Source organism: Uloborus diversus, chromosome 1 (assembly GCF_026930045.1).
Source record: "Uloborus diversus isolate 005 chromosome 1, Udiv.v.3.1, whole genome shotgun sequence".
Lineage (NCBI taxonomy): Eukaryota > Metazoa > Arthropoda > Arachnida > Araneae > Uloboridae > Uloborus > Uloborus diversus.
The window spans coordinates 239194002-239214332 of record NC_072731.1 but is presented as its reverse complement, the minus strand read 5'-3'; the positions used below and the strand labels follow the sequence as shown (position 1 = coordinate 239214332).

Genomic DNA, 20331 nt, shown 5'->3' with positions numbered 1-20331 from the left:
GTAATAATCAGTGTACAGTATGTACTGTACCTTAACAGTAAAATAAATAGTATTTTAGTACAAATAGTGTACAAAAAAACAAAAAAAAATTCTTTAGTCTAATAATTTGACCAGCACTGTATAATAATTCTAAAATACGTACCATATCTCTGTGAAGAACAATTTAAATGATCCCAAACTTTAAGTATTGTGATATGAGATAGCTAGGATTTTTGAATTTAGTATAGCGAAATAAATAAGTTCAATAAGCGCAAGTTCAAAAAGAAAGGTAAAAAGAACTGATTTGTTTCTTTCTTTATCTTTCTTTAGAGATGTCAAAAATATTGACAAATAAATGGAATTGTCATTTGTATGTTTCTAGATCAAAAGCCATGGGCCATTCGTTTATGGAGAACGTGAACGAATTCTTGAAATCAATATAAAAAATAAAAAAAACTGGTATTTTAGTAAAAACATCAACCTTAGCATTTAGCTTTTTTCGGTACAGTATTTTTTTAAGCATTCACATGAATTAACATTAGCCCTATAAATCACAGAGCTTGGTAAATGGAAGTGAAAACGGAATCGAAAACTTTTTCTATTTCTATTACTACTATATTTTGAAATGCACCAGCAAAATTAAATTCTACATTTCATGTTAAACAACGACCCCTACTTGCAGTTGTATTTTACTTAAGTTTGGGAAAACAATGTAGTTTGAAAGTAAAGTTTTCATCTCCCCTAAAACATTATCCCCCTTATTTATCAGATGGAAAAAAAAATATTTTTATCAACAGAAGAAAAAAATTATAATGCATTAACTCAACGTCAACTTTGAGTAAAATTAAACGCTTAGTTTGCACAGTTTCCTCAAAATACTGTTCCTATTGGTACTTCTATAAAATATCATTAAAAATTAGAACGAAATTTTGATTGCATTCATTGAACGAACAATAAATAACTCTGAGACAATAATACCATGTTTATTTCTAGGATATTATTAATACAGTTAAGGAAATTCTTTTTAAACATTTAAAAATCAGTAAATTTTCAAAATGAAATTATCCTTTGATTTTCCATTATAATGAAGATATTGCAGTTGATTTTTCTTCTTCAAACATTTCTTTCCTGAAATTGTTCTTCTTTTTAGTGTTCTTCCAAAAAATTTCGCAACCACGTAGAATGATTCCAAGACGTCTGTCACAGCCAAAAGCGAAATACCAAGCCAAACTCCAAGATAGCCACCAATATAACCAAAAAGTTCAATAGTCTGTAAAAATAATAGTAATAATCTAATAATAATAATAACAATAATATTAATAGCAAAATTAATTCTAAATTTTAGATTAATATTCAAGACACTTAAGTTTTTGTGATCACACTGACCAAACTTTGAGGCAACTTAACTTAAAACTTAAACTGTATAACAAAAACTTAAACTTCAACTTAAATAAGTTTATACTATTTGAAGAGGCTGCACTACACGCCTCTAGAACAGATACTTTGGTGGTTTCTAGTTCTTTCAAAATTATATTACTTGTCCTCTAATTACTTTTTCTAAGAATCTGAAGTCATGTTGCTATGTATCGGAGGAAACCTAATATTTTCCGATCCGAAACATTAACGCAAATAAAACTATTTACAATCTCAAGAAGTCTTCTGAGGTAAATTTAAGGAATTATTGGAATCCGTGTCATTGAGAAATAGCTAAAATATAAAAAGTAAAAATATAATTTTTAATGGAGTTCTTAAAGTGTTATAATTAGTAGTAATAGTACTAGTCCTATTATTTACCTTTTCGACTAATTTAAATTTTCTAGTTCAGTGTCAATTTAATTTAGTAGCATTTTGCTTCTTTATCATTTTGCAAGTTAGAAATAAATTTTTGAACAATTCCCGAGAAAAATACCTGATACTTCGGAGAATAGGCATACTCTTTTACTTCCATTTTATTAAAAACAATAGTCACCACAGAAGTACACCTGGAAAAAAATTAATTTTTAATTAGCGTAAAACGCAATTTCATCATATAGGCTATCGAAAGCAACTTTGCTTTGGCGTTGTCCTGCCGGCAAGGAGGTTTAAGACCATTGCAAATATTTTTTTTAATTAAATGAGAGAACTTGCATTGAATAAATATTAAATATGCATTACGTTTAATCAAGGATTTAGTAACATAAATTCCTATGATGATTAGAGATTTTGCTTTTAATTACTTGGACCTCATTAATAATCATGAAAAATAATAATATTAAATGAAAAAAAATATTTAAAAAAAAAATGGTTACTCACTCGTTGATGTTAACCGGCTTGTCCTACAAAAAATAAGAAAACATTTAATTGGAAGTTTAAAAAAATAAAAAATATACGAGTATGTATCTTATAATATGCAAACATATGTTACCGCTAAAGCATGAAATGCGTTATTTTATTGAATACCTAGTTATTTCATGGAATAACTGATCATGTCCGTTAAAGTGTAAAACTCTCTTGTATTTCATGGTTTAACTAGTTATTTCATAGAATAACGATCTACAGCCCGTTAAAATGCAAAATAATTTATGTCGTATATCTTGCACGAAAAATACATTTACCTTCCACCCCAAACCACTTCCAAAAATGTTCGTGTAAAACCCAGTGTGTCAACAAAAAATGTTTTTGTTTTAAAAATAATGTTCTTTGTAATTCCAAGTGTCATTTTAGTAATCCCTGTTGTAACAAATGATTTTACGGTACGTTTCCATATATACCATTTATACGCTGCATAAATTAGATAAATTGCTTCTTTTTCATTTTAAATGTCTATCATTAGTTCATTTATAGAATACCTAGTTATTTCATTTTAGATAAATTGTTTATTTTACACTTTAACTGTCTCTCATTAGTTAATTTATAAAATTCCTAGTTATTTTATAGAATAACTAGTTAAAGTGTCAAAGTAACAACATATTACACACATCAACGGACACGATCAGTTATTTCATGGAATAACTAGGTATACGATAAAATAACTGCATTATATACTTTAAAGTAACATATGCTATATATCAATAAATATATCATATGAGATGCAGGTCATTGATTTTATTAAATCCTTTAAAAAGAAAATCATACATTATGCCTAACTTAATCACAAAATAATTGAAGGAGTTAAAAAGAAACATTTGAGTTTTATCAATAATCCGGTTAACAAATTCTCAAAATAAAATTTTGACCATTATGACTTTTTTCGTATGTTGCTTTTTTTGTAAACGTGAACTTTATTTTCTCTAAACTAACTATCAAAGCTTTAAATTTTGAATATAGACGTCTGATATCCTTCTCATTAAGACAATGACGTTTTGAGATGAAATAATACCTTATTTGTTGTAGATAAATTAATAGATTAGGATAATCTATACTGCCTCTGATCAAAGGTAAATCACAATATCTTCGGATAGTAAGTCGTTTCTGCAGTTTTATGCTTGACTTTGGTTCGAACATAAAACTGCAAATCGTGGTAATCCGAAATAAAGCAATTCACGTGTTTTACGAGCAGTAAAAGTACATAATAGCCAATGATCGAGTAACGCGCGAGTTTCAACCATGAGACTCATATTCAGTAAATTACCGCCCAATAGCCAGGGCTAAAGCAGAAATACATGAAATACACCGCCAGCTCAGTCATTTCCAGCCGAGGACTGCAGTTTCGTGCTTATTAGCACTCATCAGCCCGGCATAGGAAAGTGACTGAGCTGGAGATAAAAAACCTCTTAAGGAAGCCAAGAGTGCCAAACAAACTGGTAGCTAATATAGAATTAGCGCAGACCAGACGAGTGACCGAAACTTGATTATGTGTTTTTGAAATGTTTAACATGCAGAGAAAGGCTTTATTGTAACAAGGCTGAACTCGATCCATCAACTTAACAGTTTTACTGGTAAGACAGTGTCATTTCAGGGGAATGAAGAAATGAAAAAATGGTCAACAATGAACGCTACCTACTAGAGTTTAGGGTTCATCCATTGGAGAATGATTAAAAAATTGCTTTTTTTCGTACGAACGAATCTAGGCATCTTTTCGTCACTTACTACACTGAAGCCCGAAAAAATATTGCATCCAATAGAGTTTCTTAGAAGTTTGGGTAATAAATTAGAACACTTGGAATAAATGTATCGCATATTTATTCCAAGCTCAAATCCCGTCATACTATCAAAGAACCAGTTCAATAATACAGATGCTATCCTCATCCAATGATCGAGTAACGCTCTTGACGTCATCAACAATGAAACTTGCGCCACGACATGATAATTTGATAATATGTTTTGGTAATGTTTGAAATGCAGGGAAATGTATTTTGACAAGGCTGAACTGGATCCGGTAACTTAACTGTTTTACTGGTAAAACTGTCATTCAAGGAGAATGAAAAAACAAAACGAAAAAGTGGTCTACAATGAACGCTATTTACTGGAGTTTAGGGTTCATCCACTGGAGTTAGGGTTAAAAATTCAACTATCAAAATATCACCAAGCAGGCAATTGCTTCGTTCAAATGTAGAAGCAATTTTCATCCGTCATACCTTGACGGGCGATTTTCTAGTTTTTGATAAAAACTTCGAAAGCGACTTACTTTCATGAAAAACGAGGCGTGCTCTTCCACAGTGGTTATTATGTCTTCACGGCTAAAGGAAACAGAACAGACTTTTGTTAGAAAAAAGCATTGATAAAAACTTTTGAAATTTTTAGACAATGAAAATGGATATTTGGTAGTGAGTTCGGACTCTCAAAAAAATATAAAACATGTAATGGCTCTTTTATTCTAGTGGGCAAAGAAGTTTCAGAAAACGTAAATCAGAATCATTGAATTTTTTCGTGTAACCGGAAAAGGTGTAAATATGGGCACCGCTCTTTTATTTTACTTAAAGCTACATTAATTTCTTTCATTCAAGATTTTGGACCTTTATTAGCAACTGTGACACGTTTGATAATTAAATAGAGTCAAATTAATCATTAATATCAAATGTCACCAAAAACGAAGATTGGCCTAAAGCTTATAAAAACGCTTCAAACAAAGTCTGCAAATATAAGACCTCTGAAATTTTTCTAAAAAGCTGTTTTATATAATTTAAAATAGAATAAAATGATATAAAACTGATAGAGAATGCATTCATTACAAAAAAGACATTTATACAGAAATCGCAACCCTATCTGAGTCGATCAGTTCCGTCCAATCAAAGTGTGTCCCCGCTTGGCACAGAATTGAATCCACGCTTCTCCATGAATGTGTTCAGAGAACTTTCCTTCGCAGAAGATGCAAGGGATCGTTCACACAAATATTGTCATGACTAGAGGGAGGAGGCTGTCTTATTGCATACTTTCATGAAACAAAAAATATGATACCACGCATTTTGATTGCAATAAAAACATTTTTAATAACAATATATTTGTGTTATATTGCGTGACATCAGACAAAGGGAGGATAAGGGGTAAGGTGATGTGTCACACTTTGTGACAAAGGGGGTAGGGGTTAGAATTCTGAAAAAAAAAGGTGTGACTTCATTTATGGACAGTCCCCAAGCTGCATCGTTCGAATTTGCTTGTCCCCTTGTTTATATCCATGATGATATCGTCGCTGTCTACTTGGATATCGTGACAGTAGCCTTATAAGCTTCATGAAGAATAACCCTTTGGAATAACAATGTATCAGGGATTAAGTAGACCCTGGTTTTACGCGGGGGTTTTATGGAAATGCCGCGTAAATCAAACCGCGTAAACTGAGATCTAATACTAGTATTAAAATATAGGTTAGGTTCCGTAGATAAAAAAAAAAGTCATTTAGTGACGAATAATTGTATAATAAGTTTAATGTGTACTTATATCGGTTTCGATGCACAACATGCATAAAGAAAACATAAATTAATTCCTTGTTCTGTTTATAAAAAGGAGCTGGTCTTTTGGTAGCCATCAAGAATTTTTCTCTGTAGTTCTTTGCAGAGCATTAACATATCCATGATCACTTGCGTCATTTCCAACATAGAATCTTCCTTCATTAACAAATCAGAAAGATCATTTCTATTGCCTAGGAATAGCTCAAATTTTTCAATGTGAACGTTTTTGGTTGTGTGTCATCGATGTCGGTATCCTCGTTGGGTTTTTCATCCTTTGTCACTCTTAAAAGCTCTTCTTCCAGTGAGTTCTGAACTGTGTGAGTTAAATAACTTTACTTCTGGAAAGAGCTCTGGAACCAAGCGCATAAAATGCCTCCAGTGGCCCTAGCTCGGTTATTAGCACGCCAAAATGCAGTTTATTACTTGTCATCTACAATCTCAGGAGTTGGATTTTGAAAGACAGGGAAATGTTATCTTTGCATTGCTGCATCCACGTAAAACCGAAACTCATCCGAGGAAAATAAACTAAAGGTGTCAAATCTTAAACCGCGTATAATCGAAACCGCGTAAAATAAACTCGCGTAAAACGAGGGTCTACTGTAATTCTTTCTTTCTCTTTCTTAATCTAGTCGACAAGATCCTCACGACACACGTGATCTCACTTGGTTAACTTTTACTTTTAGTTTTAGAAGATACGGTGGGGGCGGTGTGAATAATATCGGGGATCCACACAATGGCAGGCTGTTATAAGTTAGGTCCGCCTGGGATAAAGTTAAATTTTAAAACATGCATAGAAAAGATGAAACATATGACTTACAGACAACCTCTATTGCATGCATTGTTGCATTTTCTTGCAAATACTTTTGTATTAGCGGCTGTAAGAAAAGAAAAATTTTGTTTGAGATTTTTTCCTGAAAGTGTTGTTAACGTTTGAATATTTCAGGTTGCAAACATTACTAAACAAAAGAAAAAGTAGTATGTTGTGGCCATCACGAAACTTTCTTCTATATTTTTCTTTTTTTTTTCTGATCCCCCCCCCCCCATGCTTGAAGAGGAAGCAATATTCCCAACAAAAACAAAATTACACATGCAAAAACTTGACGACCATCCCAATGTCTGAATTATTGCAAAAGCAAAGCAAAGAGCGAAAATTGAAAGTTATTTTAAAAGCCTTGCTTGAATTAATTACAAATATTTTATTTGTTAACAAACATGAGATGGCAACAGTTAAACATTTTAAATCATTGAGATAATATTTCCGATCATTTCCATTCAATTAAAATCACGAGAAATACGCAGACGACAATCTATTACGATTTATCTTTCTTATTGTTGCATTAATAAAGCTATTTTTATTCGCTAAAAAAATAATGATAATAAAAATAAATCAGCACCTCTTGGTGCGATTGGCGCCAAAATTGAACCAAAGCCTGTTTACATATGGATTCACATATATTCCAAATTTCAACCAGAACGTAGCATTACTTCTTGAGATAGGGCACTCACAATGGAAAAAAAGAACGGGCGATTGCGCTACCCCCTTTTTAGCTGTTGACACCAAAATAAAATCAGCTTTTATACCCACTAAGGGCTACTTGCCGATAAATTTTTCTTTCATTCCGTTCATTATTTCTTGAGATACAGCAGTCACAATTGACGACAAAAAACGTTCTATAGCTCAACCCCCGTTCGAGTTATTGACACCAAAATTGAATCAGCACCTGTTCCTGTTACTGGCAATATATGGACCAAATTTTGTTTGATTCCGCCAGTTACTTCCTGAGGAATAGCAATCACGCGTAACTCAAAAAACGTCCCATTGCTCAACCCCTCTTGGATGAATTCGCGCCAAAAACCAATGGGCGCAAGTTTACATAGGGGCACATATGTGTACCAAATTTCGTTCGATTTCATGCGGTAGTTTTTGCTGTAGAGCGGCCACAAAAAACTGGTCACACACAGACGTGACACACATACACACACACACATACACACACACACACACACACACACACACACACACACACAGACAGACAGACAGACATTTTCCAAAAATAGTCGAAATGGACTCAGCACACCTTAAAACGTTCGAATCCGTCAAAATTCGAAATTCGAAAATTTGCACAAATCCAATACTTTCTTCTATATATTAGATATAGAAGAAAGTAATAACTAGTATGTTGTGGCCATCACGAAACTTTCTTCTATATTTTTCTTTTTTTTTCTGATCCCTCCCCATGCTTGACGAGGAAGCAATATTCCCAACAAAAACAAAATTACACATGCAAAAACTTGACTACCATCCCAATGTCTGAATTATTTTAAAAGCAAAGCAAAGAGCGAAAATTGAAAGTTATTTTAAAAGCCTTGCTTGAATTAATTACAAATATTTTATTTGTTAACAAACATAAGATGGCAACAGTTAAAAATTTTAAATCATTGAGATAATATTTCCGATCATTTCCATTTAATTAAAATCACGAGAAATACGCAGACGACAATCTATTACGATTTATCTTTCTTATTGTTGCATTAATAAAGCTATTTTTATTCAAAAAAAAAAATCAACACCTCTTGGAGCGATTGGCGCCAAAATTGAACCAATGCCTGTTTACGTATGGATTCACATATGTTCCAAATTTCAACCAGAACGCAGCATTACTTCTTGAGATAGGGCACTCACAATGGAAAAAAAGAACGGGCGATTGCGCTACCCCCTTTTTAGCTGTTGACACCAAAATAAAATCAGCTCTTATACCCACTAAGGACTACTTGCCGATAAATTTTTCTTTCATTCTGTTCATTATTTCTTGAGATACAGCAGTCACAATCGACGACAAAAAACGTTCTATAGCTCAACCCCCGTTTGAGTTATTGACACCAAAATTGAATCAGCACCTGTTCCTGTTAATGACAACATATGGACCAAATTTTGTCTGATTCCGCCAGTTACTTCCTGAGGAATAGCAAGCACGCGTAACTCAAAAAACGTCCCATTGCTCCACCCCCCTTGGAGGAATTCGCGCCAAAAACCAATGGGCACAAGTTCACATAGGGGCACATATGTGTACCAAATTTCGTTTGATTTCATGCGGTAGTTTTTGCTGTAGAGCGGCCACAAAAAACTGGTCACACACAGACGTGACACACACACATACACACATACATACACACACACATACACACACACAGACAGACAGACATTTTCCAAAAATAGTCGAAATGGACTCTGCACACCTCAAAACGTTCGAATCCGTCAAAATTCGAAATTCGAAAATTTGCACGAATCCAATACTTTCTTCTATGTATTAGATATAGAAGAAAGTAAAAAGCATAAAGGCTTTCAAGAAATATTTATTAGACAAACAGTTTCGATATTCAAGTCATCTTTCTTCCAAGCAAGAGGTATCAACACATTTATGTACTAAATTGGGCACTTTATGAAATAAACTTAACGTAACTGAATTCTCACATGATGGCAGAAGATTTTAAAGTGTCGTGAATTTTTGTTGAAAGTACAAATATTTCGAGAAGTATTTATAGTACGAACATTTTTTTTATTGCCTATTTAATTATAATTGTCTAAAAGCAATAAGAAATCAAATTAAAATAGTTAAAAATTTCAGAAACTATAACGTTACAAATGTAAAGTGAAACATCAAAATACTTTGAAAACTTCATAATTACAAGCACATTATTTTTTTAATATCAATTAAATGCCCTTAATTCGAAAAAAGGTTTACGAAAATAATTTAAATTCAAAATAAGTAGTTAGTGTGCTTGATTGTAACAAAAGTCTCACTTTCAAAATGCAATAGAAAAGAGCCACTGGTCAGAATGACTTCAAATTCAAAATGAAATACTTAAAAAAGGAGAAAATAGTATGGAATAGGAAAAAACACATTCCAAAGTTTATGAACCTTACAATGAAGTACTGCGGTTTACTTCCAATACTCTTTTACGAAAACGACAGCTGTTGCGAGCATATTTAAAGAAATTGCTATCATTAAAAAATGAAAAAAGAATGTTGCTCAATGTCTGTCAAGGATCTGATGGAATTGATCAAGAAATTCGAAACGACAAGTTCTTTTGAGGTTTCATAAACCTCAAAGAGGGACGCTTCGACGTCAATAGAAAATATGACCTCAAGGTGTTCTTACAGAATGACATTTCTTTTTTGCGATTCAATTTTCCCTTTCTCCTAAAGGGTGGCCCAAAAGTTCACCCTTTCACTTTCAACATTGTCAATTGTACTTGGGTACGAAATTTTATTTCCAGGTAAGTCACAAGAGTCATAAACATCCATGTCGTAACACAAGTGAATTCTGCACCATGTTCTCGTAGATGTCTTGCAGAGTTTCGAGGATTCAGAGATGATTTTCTGAAAAGCGTCTGCGAGAACATTGTGCTGAATTCAGCTATGTTACTACATAGATAGTGTTTTGTCACAATCTATATAGATCTAAGTATCTATGTATAGCGTTTTTCCAATGTTTATAACTCTTAAACATTGTCTTTAGAGTCATATGCATCCATATCGTAACACAAGTGAATTCTGCACCATGTTCTCGCAGATGTCTTGCGGAGTTTCGAAGATTCGAAGATGTTTTGCCGCAAAGCATCTGCGAGAACATTGTGCAGAATTCAGCTATGTTAATACAGATACAGTGTTTTGCCACTATCTATGTAGATCTATGCATCTATGTATAGTGTTTGCCAATGTTTATAACTCTTAAACGTTGTCCTAAGAGTCATATACATCTATATCGTAAGACAGCTGAATTCTGCACCATGTTCTCGCAGATGTCTTGCGGAGTTTCGAAGATTCGAAGATGTTTTGCCGCAAAGCATCTGCGAGAACATTGTGCAGAATTCAGCTATGTTAATACAGATACAGTGTTTTGCCACTATCTATGTAGATCTATGCATCTATGTATAGTGTTTGCCAATGTTTATAACTCTTAAACGTTGTCCTAAGAGTCATATACATCTATATCGTAAGACAGCTGAATTCTGCACCATGTTCTCGCAGATGACTTGCAGAGTTTCGACGATTCAGAGATGTTTTGCCGAAAAGCATTTGCGAGAACATGGCGCAGAATTCAGCTGTGTTACGACATGGACAGTGCTCTACCGATGTTTATGACTCTTAAGACTTTAAGATAACTTTATGCAACAAACATTCCCTCATTGTTAACACAATGCTGAGGAAAAAAAGAAGAGTACGCTCAGTTTCGGACCGCCTTGTATATTCAATTCAAGTTCAAAGTGGTAATTTCAATGGTTCTTTTTATTCAAAATTTTAGAAATGAGACTTTCCACTTCGAAAACTTTCAAAACTTTTTCAAATCATGGTGCATTTTAGTTAAATCAACTAAAGTGCAAATAGTTAGTAGAGGAAAAGTAAAGCATACATACGGATGTCACATATCTTTTCCATGTTGGGATAAGATACAATAAATGGATCCACACACCTCGATTCAGATAACGAAGTATTTAATATGCATTCTTCTCTGCATTGCTGAAACATAGAATCAGAGAAGCAACTAAATCAGACTAGCATGTCTATTTAAACCCCTATAGAGATAAGGGACCATTCATTATTTACGTAAGGATCCCGAGGGGGAGGGGGGTTGGAAAAATCTCTACACATCCTTACTTGGGGGGGGGGTCAAACCCATTCTTACGTAATGTTTTCCAAGCTGATAACTTTACATTAAAAATCGCGCTTTCAAGTAAGGGGTTTGGCAGGGATGATATTTCATTTGCGTCTGGAAGAGTAAAAACGTATTAAGGATAAGCTGTTTTTTATTTGTTTCACAAAGAATGAATAGTGTAAGGTGTAATAAAAGAATTGTACTATGTATGGCATGTTTTATTTTTAATTAGTATCGCATCATATAAACAAAAATGTCGAAAAAACATTCAGTCTAGATTCCAACTTTTTAGTAAATATTTCTGTGCACAAACAGATTTAATTTAATAATAGTGAGTTTAATAACGAATCCAGTGTGATGCAAGATCCGTTATTTTATAATTTGGAAAACTAAATGGAATCTTACGTAAGAATAGGGAGGAGGGTTGTGAAAAATCTTACGTACCCTCTTACATAGGGTGAGGGGGGATAAAAAACTGCCAAAATCATCCTTACGTAATTAATGAATATCCCCTAATACCAGTTATTTAACTCCACTAAATTCAAAAGCTGGTGGTACAATATCAGACATAACACTTAAATTTGTCAAAATAACATCAAAGCTTTATGCAAAAGAATTAAGCAATGGTCGCCTCTATGTGTAATAACCACTAAGGCTTGAAAGAGGACTAGAGAATATTTTCACGCATGTGCCAGCATATGCAGCACAGGATAATATGCTCCACCAGTTATCCTTTAGTAACTCTAAAGGACACTCTAATTGGTAGTAATTCCAGTTGTGTCTTAATAAGGACCCCGCAGTCCTAACAATACCAATCTTCGCCTTACTGGGTTAGTCTACTTTCTAGGGTTATCAAATCACAGAAAAAAAAAAAAAGACAGCGATATTTTTCTTTTCGGTTTCCTGAACTATCTAAATAAAGTTGGATTTTTAGAAAAACTAGCAACTTTTTTTGGGGGGCCGTGGTAGCCTGATCGGTAGGGCATTGGACTCGGGGCCGGAGGGGCTCGGGTTCGATCCCCGCTGGTCGAAGACCCACCGTCGTCATTAAAGGGGACTGGGCGACGTTAAATATGCTCGTGGTCTCAATGTCCTCCAAGTGAAACGATACCTCTGGGGGTGCTAGTACCAGGTAGCTATTAGCTCTTGGACTAGTTCTAAATTCTCATTAACTGTTCGATCCGGTGATGGTGCTGCCATCTATCGGTATATAAAATAATGGAGGCAAGGCACATAGTATGCAGTCCTCGACATAAATACAGTTGTAGTCAGTTGTGACTCTTGAATAGAATAGAACTTTTTTTTTTCTAATGAACTACAGTGAACCATGAGCAAACAAAATTTACTGTAAAATAAGATTAGGCAGTTTTGTACAAGATTATTGTAATAACTGTTGCTACACTTTTGATAACGAACTGCTTGTTGATAACACTTTATTATTAGATGAAATACACCACCAACTCAGTCATTCCAGCCGAGGACTGCAGTTTCGTGCTTATTAGCACCTATCACCCTGACATAGGAAGTGACTGAGCTGGAGGTGGAAAACCTCTTAAGAAAGCCAAGAGTGTCAAACAAACTGGTAGCTAACATAGAATCAGCACTGACCAGAAGAGTGACCGGAGCAATGGTTCGGTTCAACTCGGCTGGAATGACTGAAATGGCGGTGTATTTCATGTATTTATTCCTTAGCCCTGGCTATAGGGCGTATCAGTAAGTTTTATATATGGCCTAATATATAAAACTTACTGAAAATACTTTACTATTCACTTGGCTTTCTGATGACGATAAAATCACGAGCTAGCAAATTTTTTGCTGACCAACATAGAAAAAATGGGATTATCCTTATTGGTCAACACGGCCTTATTTATCGCACCCACTTTACTCCTCTTAACTAAATCATTCTCAAGTTTTTTATTCATCTTCCACTTTTGAAGTAATTGCAACTGGAAAGCGAACAGCGCTAAAGGAAGCTTTTAATTTTGAAACGTTTTGTGAAAACCGAAACTGTTCTGGTAATAGTTACATCGTAAATCAAAATCTATTCGATTTATAACCAAAGGATCATTCTACGAAAAAATCAACCGCTTGTCTTGCACATAACGATTCACATCTTATATAATTAAAAACTGAACGTATGTACCTATGTATCTATGTATGATGTATGTATATTCTTTCATTATTCCATATTTATTCCAAGTTTCTTCTCCCGAACGACAGTGAACTGACCATCGAACCAGGTATCGATGGATTCGAAATCTTCCCGTCTTTATGTTTGGCTATTTAAAATAATCCACCGACAGTAATTAACGGAGATTTCAATTAAAAACTATTAATTATGACACTTAGATTTCGGCATAAAATCCATATATTTCGAAAGCCATTCAAATCAATATTCAGCGCTTCATCTCAACTTTCCGCAACAATGCTTTTATTAAAATTTATAACGTTAAGAAAATCATATTGAAAAGAAATATCTGTTGTCCTTTTTTTTCTCGAATATGAACAAATAAAATTCTGGTTTTTGTTTAAGGCTTTTCCTGTAATCGGGAGACTTAAATGTTTTCTTTTTGGTTATTTTCCTGCAATCTGCCGCAAAATTTTACTGATTTTTTTTTTTTTTTTTTTTTTTTGGTTGAAGTCTGAGTGTTGAACACGCGTCACTTAACATAACTTTTTTTTTCCAAGTGGACCGTGCAAAACCGGGCGTCGAAGCTAGTATTTTATTAAAGAGAAATAATTTTAAAGGATAATGACGAAATTTTTTGATTAAAATATTGCACAAACATTTGTAATTTGTTAAGCAGAAAAAAAAATTTCATAAATATATTAAAATATTATTTTTAATGATATATATGAGGCGTCACATGCGAGACAAAATGACCGCTTTCCGAGGAATGGCCCCAAATCATCATCTTTTAAAATACAATAGCGTAAAAACGTTTATCAACTATACTGCCGTGCTAAGCACAAAAGTGATATCTGCAGTCGAGCTCCAACTGAGATGTTGCGTTTTAAAGTTTTACGCTTCCATGTATTTGATTCAGATGTCACTTTTCCAGAATTTGCTTTCAAGTATATTCCGTTCTCAAATGACCATGCACAGTTTTTTGGTAAAATACGTTACAAAGTATACAAGCAACGATAAAATTAAAAATTTTTAAAAATCCGACTGAGTTGCAACTGTACAATCAAGAGGGAAAATGGAAAATCTTTTTAAAAGCCTTATATTATTAAAAATCAATGTCAAGTATTTTATTTGCTACTAGTGGTACCCGCACGGCTTTGCCCGTAATAGAAAATTAAAAGGTCTTTTGGTTCGCCTGTATATTTACAAATAATGTATGGTGAATTGTCTCGCAAATTGGCTTGTGCCCATGTTACGGTTCCGCGTAATGATAAGTTCGTATCTCGCCAATTGGCTCATGCCCATGTTACGGTTCCGCGTAATGATAGTTTCGTAATTTACTCGTCCATCTTATGAGAATTTTGTTCTTAAAATGGGAATAGAAAAATAACCACATCGAATTTTCAAAAAATCGCTTCGAGGTCCACATCCCCATGCTACAAACTAACTTTGTGCCAAATTACATGAAAATCGGCCGAACGGTCTAGGCGCTTTGCACGTCACAGAGATCCTGACAGACAGAGATCCGGACAGACAGAGGGACATTCAGCTTTATTATTAGTAAAGATTAAATAGAAACTGGCAGCAGATACAAATTTTAAATCATTGCTTTTAATTTCCTTGTCGGCCAACAATGAATTCGGTTATCAATCGTGTGAATAAAGGCTTAACCGTTGTTATTATCTGCTTTAAAAAACGTTATAATTCGAATTCTATGAAATATGGAAGTTCCAAACACATTCTATTGGACGCGAAAAAAACATTTCTTTATTTTGGTATTAAATGTTTAAATTTTTAGCTATGTTTTCACTTTGAAAATCGCGAAAAACCTTTTAGAGGTTTTTTAATTAATATCTTCGTTAATTAATGTCATCTAACGATATAACCTAGCTAAGAACACCCTCGATCAACTCTCCTTTCGAACTTTTTTTTTTCAAAATCGGTTCATCGTTTAGGTGCTAGAGTGCCACAGACAGACACACAGATACACAGACATGTTAAACTTATAACCCCCTTCCTTTGTGTGTCGGGGGTTAAAAATTGGAGATACAACTTTTGTGCTTAGCACGGCATTATATCTCTATCGCTCAGATAGCAAAATCTTCATCTATTTCTTACATTGGTTTTTTAAAAAACCGAGTTACATTTTCCTAAAGTTTATTTAAAATTAGGTTAGTGTATAAAATTCTTGTCCATTTAATGTTATTTTTACTTTTTTTATATTGCGTAGATTCATTTTTATGTTAACTTTGAAAGTATTCGTAGTTCGTGCAAAAATGTAAAAAACGACTTACTGTCTTACTTAGAGGTCCATGTCCACCTCGTGATTTCCACATCGCTTGATAATCAGTGCAGTTCGTGGTGTATGGAGGAGGTAAAAGCCTGTTTATAGTCTGATAGAATGAGTAACAAGAAATTAAAACAAGAAGACGTTTGTAAAAATTCATATTACTCGGAGAAAGAAAATTGAAATTCTTTTTTTTTTTCATGACTACATTATTATACAGAAATTATCAACTTTTAATGTCAGCAGAGGTAATTATTAATGTGACAAACACAAAACTTGAAAAACATTGTAAACTTAAATTTATGCTTAGTTAATGTTTTTACAGTTAAATTTTTCAATAAAAAATGAATAGTAACTCAGTACTTTATTAAAATCACATATTCTAATTTGTCCTTATCAGAGCAGGTTAACAAGTCATCATGTTATTTACAAGCTGATACAGTTTCTATAGAAAGCATAAGCACAGAAAATTGTCTTCAGAATTTGGCTCAACTTAAAAGAATATTTGTGCTGTGCACTGTTATTAAAATTCAATGTAGAAAAAAACAGTACAAAGAAAACTCTCAGCACTCAAGCTCACTGAGCATCGCTAACGTTGAACATCGCAAGTAGAAAATTTAACAGTGAGTTACTGTTAAAATTCAAAGAAGAAATTAAAAACTCAAACTCACTGAGCGATATTTTAGAATCCTTAATGCGTGGGGGAGATTTTTCGTCAATGGTTTCGTAGAGTGTGCTTAAAGGACACATAATTATGTGGTTAGCATTGCCGTGCGATCAGTTTTGCAACTAGTACATTAATTTGGCAAAAATGCGTGTTATTTTAGAATATTTGGTAATAAGAAAACCCAAATGACACGGTGCAGTTGATAAACACCCAACACAAGTGAAAATGGTCTAGAAACAGCTGTGAATCTGTTTGTTCATAAGAGCAAATAAAAGAAGCTTACAAAATCCCAGAAAACGGACAAGTAAACAGAAGAAGCTCGCTCAGTTGACCTTGAAACAGCTGTTACCAAATTGTATCTCCCTATTTATCATTTTCTGTTACACTTTTAATTATGCTGCATCATTTTGCTTCTCAAATCTCAGTACGAAGTTTTCGACGTTTTCACAAATGTTGCAGTGAGAAGCAAATGGATTTAAGTGATTGTTGAGCATAATATGTGCAAACCGTAGGTAGGTTTTCATTGAAAACTTTTATAAACCTTGTTGTACAACAGTAGCTACCAGTGCTACTACAGTAAACTCCCATTTATCCGTGGAATTGGGTGGCACAAGTGCCGCGGATAATCAAAATCGCGGATAAGCCGCAAAAAGGTTAAAAAGAGGGTCAAATAAGGTAAAGCTACAAAAACTTGACTGCATTGATGCATAATACTTTCGACAAAGAGTGAAAATCAATACAGTATTGTAAAAAAAGTTTTGTACTTTTGCTTGCACAACAGAACTTAAGCGTATGTACGATGAAGTAAACACAAGGTAAATAAATCAGCTAATACCTGTAAATAAACAAAACAAAAGCAACTGAGTTTAAATTTACAATTTTTCAAAAAAAAAAAATCCCTGCTATTTGATTTTTCTGCAGAAATACATGTTCCTGATTCTTGATTGACTCGCGGATAATCCACTCGCGGATAATCGGGAGTTTACTGTATTAGCATCTCTTTCCGAAAACAGAAGAGGTTTCTTATACCATTTGTGGAAGTTATTTAAAAGTTTTTATTTTCGGCACTTACAACTAAGGGCCGAAATCCATGGCTTACAACCAGAACCGTCCTGATGGGAGATCTTCGGAGGACACCGTGACTTTCTAAAAATTTCCTTATGTGGAAAGTTTTGTTCGATGATTCGAAAAAATGTGAAGCTCTATTCGGCAAAATTATCATCATTCGGCTGAATTTCGAGTTTCATTCGGCAAAACTTGGAGTTTCCTTCTGCGAAATTAGTACCATTTCGCGAAATTTGAAGTTCCTTTCGGAAAAATTATCATAATTTGGAAAATTTTGGAGTTCCGTTCAGCAAATTGAGAATTTTTGCCTTCCCAAAAATTTATGTTCAGGGTGACCCTGCTAACATTCCTTTGCTTCAAATTGTGCTTCATATTTAGTAATAAATTTAAAACACAGCTTACAAAATGTATTTAAGCTACCGTTTTGTTTAATATTTCTAAAATTCACTGGCACTGATCAAGATGCGTTTGCAGCATTTAATACCTACTTTCTTTGCATGAATCAAATAATTGGAACAGGCTCTCAGCGTGAATCCTTTCTTAAATGGATTTAAAGTAACTCTTGGATTATGCACTGACATTTGTATAGCTGTTGGAGTATTAGTGTAGAACCTGTCACGTGCTGATACTTTCACAGTGAGCACTATGCCTGAAATTAAAAACAAAAGATTAATAATACTCAGATATATATGAATGCTCTTTATTTATGAATATTCGTGACTGACTATTTGGTGACTGAATTTAAATTTTTACTTACGTGACTTAGAATTTATTTTCCTTGGTTTTCCAGAAACATCACCAATCAGACTATTGACAGCGTAGCAGTTGTTTGGAAGTCCCATTGTATCAAATACACCAAGGTATTTTACTATGTTTCTGAAACGATATCGGAATATAGGTAATAAATATTTTGATTTTGGGAGTACATGTTTTAGTTAATCATATTGATTCTTATTAGCCAATATCACGAGAAATTTTCCTATTTTCGAAATCTACGTCCGCATCATTGAGAAGCTGAAGTAAGTTTGGTAATTTTTGCATTCTACTTTGATTTTTTCTTCGCCTCTTTATCCGATCTAATTTAATTTAATATCATTACTACGCTTGCTTTGTCTCCAAATATGGAAGTCTAATTTCGGTAATACATATCAATCTATAAAATGAAATTAAATTAATCAACGCAAATAAAGTACAAGTATTGAAGAAGCCATAGCAGCGGTCCTCAGTGGTCAAGCAGCGGAAAGCGCAATCTCGAACAGTTGCCTGGATGCAGTTTGCAGTATAAGCGATCATAGATTCTATCCCCCCTCCCCCTTCGAAGCCTTCGGTGAGATTTCCTCTCTTTGAGTTGGAAATCTTTCTTATGATGTCTTCTTTGTAATAAATAAAATGTGGTACTATTGTTATCAGGATTATTAGAGGCACAAAACTCTCATGTATAGAAAGTTCAGAACTCGACGAGTGTTAAAAAGAAAGAGGAAGTAGAAGATATTGAAAATAGGTACTATTTCATAATTATAAGTAGGTGGATCAGAACAAGAAGACGCAGAACTCAAAAGCAAAATCAGGTAAAAATTTGACTTCAACCAACAAAAAAAACAAAAAAAACCTCTGGTTTGCATACTAAAACAGTCGGATTAAAACCCACCAATGAGAACACATTACGCTAAGGAAAAACAACTAATGATGAAATAGCACCTTAAAATAGCCTTAAAAAAGTTACTTGACGTTTTTTTCTTTTTTTTTCAAGATTTATGTTTTACTAGCTGCGTTGCCCGGCTTTGCCCGGTCTATTTTAAAAACAAAAATTGTGTCAAGTGACGTATATTCAACAATCAGGCATAAATAAAAGGAAAAAAAAATCATCATGCAAAATTTCAACTCCAAACAATGACGACAGATATTAAAATACTTTTAAGAAATTAAAATAAAATGAGAAAGATGGATTTAAAAAGCGTAACTATGGAAACACAAAATAAAATAAGTTTCAGGATTGAAAATGAGAAAGATTATTACTAACTGCGAGTAATTTTTTACCCCCATATTCGGGAATTTATGTGAAAATTGGGCATAAATTGGAATAAAAAAAAGAACTATTCATCGAATTGTTTTCGAACTGGTCTGCAAACCTTCTCAGGACTTAAAGGAACAAATTGTGAAAATTTCAGCGAAATCGGCCGGGTAGTTCTCGAGTTTTGCGAGTTCAAACAAACAGACACTTTTTGGACACTTCATTTTATACTATGTAGAGATTTACCTTGATTATTGGTTTTATTCAACACATCGTTCAGCACATAAAATTTTTGATCATGTATGCGTCATGTACCCGTACTAACTCTTCGTTTCTTTTTTTTTTCCTTTTTTCTTTCCTTTTCTTTTTTTTTCTTTCTTTTTTTTTTAAATGTAGTTTAATTACTTCAGACATTTTGTGGGAATTGAATACTAAGTTTTGATTTCAATATTTATACAGAACTTTATGGTAGTCAACACGCCGCCCCAAAATACAAAGTACTGGCACCAGCGAAAAGATAGTGAAAGAGCGAACTAAGAACACACCTACTCTGACAGCATTGCGAAGGCTACGCAAATCCTTATCATAGCATTAAAAAGCTGCAAAGGTTTTTTTATTTAGAGATTAATGGGCTTAACTGTTTTTACACACACCTTACCAGAATAAAGGGGAA

The 20331-nt window shown here is 33.6% G+C and overlaps 1 protein-coding gene across 1 annotated transcript; it reads right to left on the bottom strand.

Moving 5' to 3' along the window:
- Window positions 1-1018: 1018 nt before the first annotated feature.
- LOC129219467 (degenerin mec-4-like) lies at window positions 1019-18489 on the bottom strand. The gene is made up of 9 exons (XM_054853868.1): window positions 18405-18489; window positions 18136-18296; window positions 15923-16021; window positions 11262-11364; window positions 6661-6718; window positions 4586-4637; window positions 2272-2294; window positions 1889-1961; window positions 1019-1249 (listed from the first exon to the last, which is right to left on the bottom strand). Exons 1-9 carry the CDS (start codon window positions 18487-18489, stop codon window positions 1019-1021), a joined length of 885 nt encoding a protein of 294 aa, XP_054709843.1.
- Between the last annotated feature and the right edge of the window lie 1842 nt (window positions 18490-20331).

What these genes read in the sequence shown, in the direction of transcription:
- LOC129219467 (XM_054853868.1), bottom strand. Translation starts at nt 18,489, where the DNA reads ATGGGACTTCCAAACAACTGCTACGCTGTCAATAGTCTGATTGGTGAT. An exon ending in GCATGCAATAGAGGTTGTCT is followed by an intron (nt 4,638 to 6,660) that starts GTAAGTCATATG and finishes TGTTTCCTTTAG; the next exon opens with CCGTGAAGACATAATAACCA. An exon ending in CCTATTCTCCGAAGTATCAG is followed by an intron (nt 1,250 to 1,888) that starts GTATTTTTCTCG and finishes TTATTTTTACAG; the next exon opens with ACTATTGAACTTTTTGGTTA.